This window comes from Arachis hypogaea, chromosome 8, assembly GCF_003086295.3.
Source record: "Arachis hypogaea cultivar Tifrunner chromosome 8, arahy.Tifrunner.gnm2.J5K5, whole genome shotgun sequence".
Lineage (NCBI taxonomy): Eukaryota > Viridiplantae > Streptophyta > Magnoliopsida > Fabales > Fabaceae > Arachis > Arachis hypogaea.
In genome coordinates, this window is record NC_092043.1 from 34,906,354 (window position 1) to 34,917,337 (window position 10,984).

Sequence of the window (10,984 nt, forward strand, 5' to 3'; positions counted from 1 at the left end):
GAAAAGCCAATGACACACATAAATATACAATCACACTAATAAAGAAAAGACAAATGACAAAATAGACAGAAAGCAAGAGCTACTAAAATTCGAATTGAAATACTGATAATTGTTGGAACATAAAATCTTTCTTGTCTTGTTATGAAAAAATGTGATTTCCGCATCACCAACTCTCTGCACCTGATCGTCAGAGATTATTAAAATTGACTTGTCTATTTATTTTATATTTTTTAAAGACTTTCTGACAAAAAATAAAATTAAATATGCTTATTGTAATGATTCTTTTTTTTTATATTAAAAAAAATAAATTTTGGTTAAAATGCTATTTTCTAACAACCCATAAAATGACGTGAATGGGGTTTTTACAAGTCCAGCGCACGTTAGCACACTCCAGCAGATTCTCACACTATAAAACACACTGAACCTACTTCCGTGCGCCTCTTCTCTTCGTTTTTCTCTCTATTCACTCTACTTGCTTCTTCCAACGATAGTAATGGCGGCTGCGACGTCGTTTTCTGCCACAATCACCGCAAACTCCGAAATCCTAGCTGGGCCTGTTTCAGGAAGAACCCTCGCCGTTGCAAACGCCAACGCTAATGGAAACGTCTCATTCCGACAATCCTTGTCGTCATCATCCTCGAAGCTGAGCTTCGGATCACTGAAGTGTAGCCGACGGAACTCCACCGGAGCTCTTGGAGCTTGCATGGTGTCGGCGCCGGCTGTGAAGGCTCCCGTCTCGCTCGATTTCAACACCTCCGTCTTCAAGAAGGAGAAGATCAGCCTCGCGGGACACGACGAGGTTCGTCGTGCCTCTTGTTTTTATTGTAATTCGTGAAAATGTTCGAGCTTTTTCTTTTTGACGATTTTGTTTCATTTCTGCAGTATATCGTGAAAGGAGGTAGGGATTTGTTCCATTTGTTGCCAGATGCTTTCAAAGGGATTAAGCAGATTGGTGTTATCGGTTGGGGATCGCAGGTGATTCATTATTCTCTCTCATACTGAGTGCTTAATGTGGTTCATTTATCTGAGTTTATATTCGGACAAATACTTGATTAATATGTATTTTTTTGGGGTGCATGTTTGTGCTAGATGATTACATAATCCCTAATTGTAATAGGATTGTTAACTTGGTACGGTCGTTTTCAGGGACCTGCTCAGGCTCAGAATCTCAGGGACTCGCTTGCTGAAGCTAAGTCTGATATTGTGGTCAAGGTGAGATTTTTGGGTTCATTTCCTAGGTTGTTGTTTTGGACTTTTGGTGTCTGCTCTTGCATTAGTGTATATGGTGTGCCAGGTTTGAGTTGCCTGCTGTTAAACACTTAAACAATGTTTCATATGTTTCTTCTTTTTTTGGCCCTTCTTTTGTGAATGCAGATTGGGCTCAGGAAAGGTTCTCGGTCATTTGCTGAAGCTCGAGCGGCTGGTTTTTCTGAGGAGAATGGGACTCTAGGTGACATATGGGAAACTGTCTCCGGCAGCGATCTTGTGTTGCTGTTAATTTCTGATGCTGCACAGGTGAGTTTATTTTGAGTTGATGCTCTAGATTTTTTTTTCCTTTTTCTTTTTTCCCAGTACTTGTTTTGCTCTGTGTTTTCTACTAGGATTCATTTCTCATTATTTTTTCATACTGATGAAACTTTTGGTTGTTAAAATGCCATCCCAAATGGCCAGACTATGTGATTTCGATAAAGTATTTGCAGTCATAATAATAACTCTTTGTGGTTGTCTTTAATAACTAGGACTTGCAATATTTTTTCCTGATTGTGAGGCTATATGGATGATACAGTTAAAGTTTTTACGGCAATAACAATAACCAACTTTTCCTTGTTGTACGGTATCATATTTGAGCCGTACAACACATTGCTTATATGCTATGGACTTGGGATTAACATAATCGCATATTCACATTGTTGGTAAGCAACTAAAAAGTTCTATTTTGAAAAATTATTATTGGGTATACTTGTTGGATAATCTTTCAACCTGAATAAGCAGAAACTAGAAGTGTCTTCTTGTTAGTTGAAAGTGTTTGGATATTATTCATTACATGTGGTCAGATTGTCAGACTGCGCTACAAACTTCATTCCCAACATCCCAGGCCACCATGTGTTGCACGCCCTGTTGGTATTAGGTCCTCTGCTGCTCCTACTCTACTGTTGCTTCTTTTTCTTGTGGCATGCTGAACTTGTAGCTTGCCACCATATTCCATCTCTATCCCTTATTTTTGTTTTTGGTCCACCACCATCTATAGGACTTGTATACTGTTCTGATTAATTTAATAAGTTATCCTCTTAAATAACAATCAAGAGGAAATTGATTCAAAGTAAGTTATATGCTCATATTCTGTCAACTGTTTATTGCACTATAGTTGTGCAAGTGGAAAAGAGTTCTTAGTATGCAAATCACTAATATGATTTAGCGGTTCCTAATGATTTTCTAGTTTTTATTTTTAAATTTATTTTTTTGTTGTGTTTTAATTTTCTTCCCAATGATACTTTTTAATCAACTCTTTCTCTTTGTCATGCAGGCAGATAACTATGAAAAAATTTTCTCCCATATGAAATCAAACAGCATACTTGGGCTGTCCCATGGGTTTCTTCTTGGGCATTTGCAGTCGTTGGGACTTGATTTTCCAAAGAACATTAGTGTAATTGCTGTGTGCCCAAAGGGAATGGGTCCATCAGTAAGGAGACTCTATGTACAAGGAAAAGATATAAATGGTGCTGGAATTAATTCAAGTTTCGCAGTTCACCAGGTAATCTCTCTTTCACTCTTGGCCAGTCTTTCTATGCTTCATTTGATTGCGGCTCTCTTGCCTCTCTTTGTTGGTTGTTTAATTTATTTTGGTTGGGCTACTCTCTTATATGCAGGATGTGGATGGTAGAGCTACTGATGTTGCTCTGGGATGGTCAGTTGCCCTTGGTTCCCCATTCACTTTTGCCACTACACTGGAGCAGGAATACAAGAGTGATATCTTTGGGGAGAGAGGTAAGAACTTTCCATGTTATTCTGTTTTGCTGACTGCTGTTCTTGAAGATGTCCTTTATAATTACTTCATAACTATTGCCCTTGTGGTTTATAGGAATTTTACTTGGTGCTGTTCATGGAGTTGTGGAAGCCTTGTTTAGAAAATACACTGAAAATGGAGTCCCCGAAGACCTAGCCTATAAGAACACTGTTGAGAGCATAACAGGAATTATATCTAAAACCATATCATCTAAGGTTGTATTTTCATCCTCATCTTTTGGCTCATCTTCCGGAGCATATACTGGTGCAGGGATAAATGTGAGCTCTGACATTAACTTCTTACACTGATTGGTTTGTATAGGGCATGCGGGAGGTATACTATGCTTTAGATGATACTGGGAAAAGCATATTTGAAAAGGCATATAGTGCTGCTTATTACCCGTGCATGGAGATTTTGTATGAATGCTATGAGGATGTAGCCAGTGGTAGTGAGATTCGCAGTGTTGTTCTGGCTGGCCGACGTTTTTATGTAAGGGCATTTTCACTTTCCATGTATGGTAATCAGCTTTATGCAAGGGGCTTTAAATTATATTTACGTTTTGCAGGAGAAAGAGGGTCTACCTGCTTTCCCCATGGGTAAAATTGACCAGACCCGCATGTGGAAGGTTGGCGAGCGTGTCCGATCTACAAGACCAGCGGGTGATCTAGGCCCATTAGATCCATTTACCGCTGGTGTCTTTGTGGCATTGATGATGGCTCAGGTATTTTTCTTTTGTTCTATTATGCTTTGCAAGTCTTTTGGAAATTGGTATGATCTTGTTTGTGTGCCTGTAACTGTAAAAGTCCACATTTGCTCTTATATTTTGATCTGTGAGACTTAATGGGATGTTTCTTTTTTAGCTTTAGTTCATGTAGTTTAGAAGGAGTGGACATAAAAAACATTTTTTTAAATAAAAAATTAATTTGATTTACAAAATATCCAGATTGAAATCCTGAGGAAGAAAGGACATTCCTACTCCGAAATCATCAATGAGAGTCTCATTGAGGCTGTTGATTCATTGAATCCTTTCATGCATGCTCGAGGTGTTTCCTTCATGGTTGATAACTGTTCAACCACAGCACGGTTGGGTTCGAGGAAATGGGCTCCCCGATTTGATTACATCCTAACCCAGCAGGCCTTGGTGGCAGTGGAAGAATGTGTGCCTGTCAACCGGGACCTAATCAGCAACTTCCTGTCAGACCCAGTGCATGGAGCCATTAAAGTCTGTGCCCAGCTGAGACCTACCGTTGACATCTCCGTGCCACCGGATGCAGACTTTGTTCGTCCTGAGTTGCGCCAGTCCAACTAGAAAGAATTATGCGCTTTTGTTTGATGAAATCACTTTTTAGAATGCGTAGAAAACTAGAACGTCTGGTTGGTTGGTTGGTTTGGGTTTCCTGTTTTGTTTACCTGGTTAACCAGTATCATTGTACGTTGTACTATTACTTTGTAGTTTGCAGTTCTTAGTTCGTATGATGTTTTGAGAATGAGGAATGATGCCTGTTATCGGATTAGAAATATAAATAAATTATGTTCACAATAACGAGCGATCCGGTTTCTTTAGAGAGACACTCCAGTGATATTAATCATATTATCATCGCAATGAATGTGCATCGAAGTGACCTACTCGAAGCAATTTTGCATGGAGTGCAGACTACTCTTGCATTGATCCTATTTCCTGCTTCGTGAAATGTGGATACATATTATGTAGGATTCAAAGAGAGAGCAGAATTATGATAAAGTTCATTGTATCTTCTACAATTAAAATATATCACATTATTTTTTTTATTATAATTAAAATTAAATATATATATTTTGTAAAATTAGAGTTTTCTCCCCTTTTTTTTTTCTTATTTGTTTATCCACTCTCTCTCTCTCTCTCTTATAATTATAAATTTAAAAATTAAAATATGTAATATGATATTTTTTAATTATAATTAAAATTAAATTAAAGTTTACATTGAAATTTAAATATGGTTATATTATATTATTAATTTAACAATAAAAATATATTACGTAATGTTTTTTCGTCAAAATTAAGAAAAAATATTTTTTTTAAAAATTAATAAATTTTCTAGCTCTCCTTCCTTTTATTTAATTTGACAAACTAAAATATGTTATAAGATAATATTTCATTACAATTAAAATAAAATCTTTCTCCAAAATTAACAAACTCCTTCTCTCATTCTTTATCTTTTTTCTTTTCTTCCTTTCTCTATCTCTATATTTTTTTCTACAAAATATAAAATTAATAAAATAATATAATTCAAATAAATTCATAAGATTATAAAGAATATATTAAATTTATAATTAAATATAATTAAAAAATATTTTTGTAATATTATTCACATAAGAAATATATATATTATATACATACTTTTTTAGTTTTTTTATTTAGTTTTAAATTTTCATCGCTTTATAAATTTATATTTTCACTTCTCTTCCTTCAAATATTTATTATATATAATTTGGAGAGAATACTAATGTTGTGATTAATAATTAGAATCAAGATTCAATTGTTTCAAAAAAAATTATTGTGTTAATTTTATAACTGTTAATATAAATTTTTTTTTACTAATATCTAATTATATATATAGAGAGAGATATTAATTTTAAATAATAAGTATAAAAATAATTTTTTTTATTTTACAATTGGCTTAACACCTAATCAAATATAAAAGTATACATATTAAATTCTTTTAAGTTTTAGATAATGAATGTTAAAATTAATTATCAGTTAAAAATAAACTCTTTTATATGAAAATAATAACTAAAAATCTTATTTTTCATCTATGGAGATCTTGGTTTTCTTAATCCACAAGACTTTTATCTCCTATGCTTTTTGTAAAAATAATTTGATTCTATCGATTTTTTTATTACAATTTATAATGTTATGACAAAACTGATGTAGTTTCAAAAGATTATATCTCCGTAGATTATTAGGGAAAAAATATTAGTTCTGAATAAATAAAGAATATACATCTGCTTTTATAGAAAAGGTGTATCATTTTAAATTCTCAGTGTAGATCATTTCATGTGTGACTCGGGTTTTTTATTCTTCTGTTAGCGATGTAATATTATGACATCACACAAGTTCATGCTCAATTATATGTATTTGAATCTTCGGTGTTACAGTACATTGATTTCCATGGACCAGCATGTTGCTATGTAAGCCTGAAATGCACCCCATATTTTCTTCTGCTTCAAAAAATAATAATAAAAAAGCTTAAACATGTTTTTGGTCCCAAAAAATGCTAATTTTGTTTCGTTTTTTTTATATAGGTAAATTTTAAAAGATTTTGATTTTAGTACTTACTATTAGTTTATTCCGTTAAATGTTGACATGTCAGGTTAAACCATAATGCGATTTATTTTGTCATCTCAATCTACTACGTCAGCACTTAATTAAGTAAACTAATAGTATTATTTAAACAAAAATATTTTAAATTTCATTAGACAAAAATTTAAAAAATGATATTTTAGAAAGACTAAAAATTTATTTTTTAGAAAAATTATTTATTCCTACTAGTTCCAGAGCAACTATATGTTTATAGCTAAAAGCCGACCAATGCAGACTGTGAAAGACTCAAACCATGCTGAATCTAAACATTAATATAGTATTGCAAAGTTATATTATTTTTGAATATTTGATCAAGATATTTTCAAGCTTGATAATCACTCTATATTTATAAACAAGAGTATAGCAACACTCGCATTTCATTTTAATGTATTTAATATAGATAAATACAGGAACTAATTTATAAATCGTTTTAAACAGAGCTTTCAAGGAAGAGCTATACAATAGCAAGAAGTAATTCTAATATTTTGGGTTTACATCATTGCCCTCGAGACCAGAAACCTCAATCTTCACATATACTTTTGTATGATTGAGTCGTTATTAGATTATGGGTAAAGTATATTTTTTGTCCTTAAAATTTGATAAAAAATTAAAAAATACTCTTAAGTTTTATTTTGTTTTAATTTTGTTCCAAAAGTTTTCGATTTGTATCAAATATATTCTTGACGGCTAAATTTTCAAAAAATTTAAGACCAATCTAACAATAATGCATAAAAATTATACTTGATTTTCTTGTGTTAAGGATTGTTTTTATGAATTGTTGTTGAATAGGTCTTAAATTTTTTGAAAAATTAATCGTTAAAAATATATTTGATACAAATAAAAAACTTTTGGGACAAAATTAAACAAAATAAAATTTAAAAATATTTTTAAAATTTTTGTCAAATAAAAATAAAAAATATACTTTACCCTTAGTTTATTGCTATGACTTATATCAATATTATACAATTTTGTTGGTCAACACAACACACACAACCACCCCTACTCACACGCACACATTAGATGCTCTCTTTTTAGTTTTTACAACAAAAGAGAGTCGAACCCTTGTGACACTCTTTAGGAGGCAAATGTATTTGCCATTGGTATAAGCCTTAGCCACCAATATACAAATTGAAACCCAATAGGCCAATATCCAATATTTTCTTCGGTTGTGTTGGGGCCTTGTTGTTATAATAGGTTGGGCCTTTGAAAAAAAAAAGAAAATAAGACAAGACCATATAACCCAAGGAAAAAGTGGGAAATAGGTCCTTACCAAAGATAAAAAAGTGGGAATTAGGTTAAGAAATTGAGAGGATTACAGGCAAAGTCTTGGTCTAGTAGTCATTATGTATGCTTTGCAATAAAGAGCCACCGAGATAAAGACGATTAAAATATTTTTTTTAAAGATATTTTTTGGTAATTAAAATTTAACATATATAATCAATTAAACTGTATTAATTTTTGTCAAAATTAAGCTAAATAAATTAATTTAATCAAAAAAATAGTGAATCAAATCTTAAATTAATCTAAATTAATATTATTTTTTATAAAAATGACTATAATACCCTTATTATAGAAAATAACTAAAATATTCCTATTATATATATTAATTTTAAAAATATTAAATTCTAACCTTTTACTTCTCTCTCATTATAAGGTTAGAATTTATAATTTTTAAATATATATATATATATATATATATATATATATATATATAATATTCAAATCTTTTTATGAATTAAGTCCAATCAAATTAAACAACAAAATTTAGAATAATGATAGTCATAACTGATTTTTGTTATATTAAACTAATTTGGTTGGATTTGGTTAATAAAAAAATTTATATGTGTAGTATTATTTTATAATAGAAGTACTTTTGTTATTTTCTATAATAAGGATATTGTAGTCATTTTCTATAAAAAATAATATTAATTTAGATCAGTTTAAGATTTGATTCACCATTTTTTTAATCAAATTAATTTATCTGGCCTAATTTAAACAAAAATAACATAGTTTAATCGATTATATGTATTAAATTTTAATTATTAAAAAACATCTTTAAAAAAATGTTTTAAATGTCTTTATCTGAGTGGCTCCCTTACAACAAATATACTTGGGTTAGAGACTTGATTAGGCCAAGTAATGAATGAAACCTTTATGTATTGTGTGTGAGTGTGCAGTGGATGAGTTTGTAATGCCTAAAATTAGTAATTGTCTAATTCATTTAAAAAAAACAACAACAAACTGAGAGCATTGTTGTGTGTGTGTTGAATTGACATCTTTGGTGACATTGATTGAATTTGAGTTTTAGCATTTTGAAAGTATTAGCAGACTGAGTTGTGAAGTAGACATTGAAGACGTTGTGTTCCTTTTCCTCTGTTTCTTTGTTTGGTTTGTGTGGATCAAGGATAATTTTTTTTTTTCAAATAGGTTGCGTATAGAAAAGGCAATTTAAATGAATACTAGCTAGCAATTAGTTGGGTGCAGAACTGCGTAGTATTTGTTGAAGAATCAAGATTGAAAATTGACATGCATGCACGACTATCAGGCTATCACTATCCCAAATAGTTAGCTCGATACTGAAGGAGGCATAAGACTAATGCATAAATAACTAGTAAACTTTCTTACCATTTGTTTAATGCATATTATTATTATTATTATTATTATTATTATTATTATTATTATTATTATGATCTACTTATATAAAATGTTTGAATTAGGAAAATGAATGGTTCAAAAGCTCGCTTTGAAAATAACTGATGTCTCGTGGAACCTAATTAATTAGAATTGTTAAATAATTTGATATATTTGATTAAATTATTTTATATAATACATATTTATATTTTATTTATTATTTTTAAATAAAGACAGTTTTATGTGAGTAATCTAATTTTAAATATAGGTAATGTTAATTTTTTTTGTAGTAAGTTCGACTAAATTTTTACGGTGGTTCTTGAAATTTACGACTTTCATCATTTTATTTTAGTTACTTAAATCTAAAATTTTTTATATTGGTCCTTGAGAATTGAGATCTAACTTCGAACGCCATATTAATTTTTGAACTCTTTTTGACGTTGGATTAGCAAACAAATTACTAATCTGTCTTTGATTTGTTTTGTTGGACACATGGCTAAACGACATTATTTCATTTTGTCGCTTAAATAAGATAAAATGATTGGTTTGCACATTATAAATTTGTTTTTGTCTTATTTAAGCGTCAAAATGAAACGACACCAATTAGTCATATGTCCAATGTGACAAGTCAGAACATGCTCAATATTCTGTTAGTCGACTCAATGTGGGAAAAAGTTTATAGATTAATATGATGCTTAGAACTGAATCACTTCAAAAATTTAGTCTAATAAATTCATTTTTGATAACTTTAATTTATGTCTGGGATAAAAAATAAGATTCGGATCCAGGTTTGGACCAAAAATTGCAATGATGCTGAAATGAGAGAAGAAATGTTAAGGGGGACAAGCCTATATTGGCTATATACTTAGGCAAATCAAATAATTTTTCATTAGTGTATGTTACTTTGAAGAGGCATGGTCCCCAAACAATGATTTTAAGCCTGTCCTTAGCTAGTTGATGGCGATACCTGCTACATTATTCCTGGACCTTATATTAAGATAATTTTAATTTAAAATAAAATAAAATACAACAATTTAGTTTATAATTATTTTAATAATGATATAAATTACTCACTTCAAAACACATATATGTTTATCCTCTTTTTATTATTCCACCTCTTTTATTGGCAACTACTAAAACTATAATGTCAAAAATTGATTTGTATCCAAAATTTGGAGGTATTGAAAAGTGAAAGATTTTGTGTGATGACAAAAACAAAATTATGGGAAGATGAATTTGGGCAGCAAAAGTCACAATCTAGGATTGGACAATAAGACAGTGCAATATATAGAGCCATTCTTGGTGTCCTAGTCAATGGTCAAAAGTCACATAACACCCATTCCATTACATTGAACTTTTAATTTTCTATAATAATAAATATTATAACTAAACAGAATGTGAGGGCATATATATGTTGCTGGAATATGCTTGGCACGAGGGAGTCCAATGTGCAACTCAAAGGCCAACACAAAGAACCACACTCCATAATCATAGTCCAAAAAGAAATGTCAAATTAAAGTTGGGGGGCCATAGTCTTCGCTTTGTTGAAACTCTCTGAGCATTTTTACCTTCGCAAAAGATTCTCTCTCACATGAAACTTGTTTATGTATTTTTTTTATTTAAGCTAATTATTATTAATTTGGATAAATTGATGCGTTAAAATATCAAAGTATTCAAAGATAATTTATATTAAATTCAAACTCGATAATAACTTGATTACTAACCAGGTCAAATTAGGTTAACCTAATTTCATATTTTGTATAAAGAGTCAGACACTGCATAATAAAATACTTTACACATAAATGTACCAATATATATTAAAATCATGGACAGATCCCTTCTGCAATACGAATATAATGTTGCTTCAATCCAAGTGATTACACACACACATATGTAATTATTCAAACTAAATCATAGCTAAATAATCAACTTAGGTATATGATAACCAATAATACTTGATGAGATAAATTCAACAAGTACTATGAACTAAAGACACAAAAATCATATAG

The 10,984-nt window shown here is 30.7% G+C and overlaps 1 protein-coding gene across 1 annotated transcript; it reads left to right on the forward strand.

The window, feature by feature from the left end:
• Positions 1 to 351: 351 nt before the first annotated feature.
• LOC112707189 (ketol-acid reductoisomerase, chloroplastic) lies at positions 352 to 4,547 on the forward strand. The gene is made up of 10 exons (XM_025758821.1): positions 352 to 799; positions 883 to 975; positions 1,147 to 1,212; positions 1,375 to 1,515; positions 2,525 to 2,752; positions 2,868 to 2,985; positions 3,080 to 3,219; positions 3,326 to 3,493; positions 3,570 to 3,725; positions 3,948 to 4,547. Exons 1-10 carry the CDS (start codon positions 494 to 496, stop codon positions 4,311 to 4,313), a joined length of 1,782 nt encoding a protein of 593 aa, XP_025614606.1. The 5' UTR covers positions 352 to 493; the 3' UTR covers positions 4,314 to 4,547.
• The last annotated feature ends 6,437 nt before the right edge of the window (positions 4,548 to 10,984 follow it).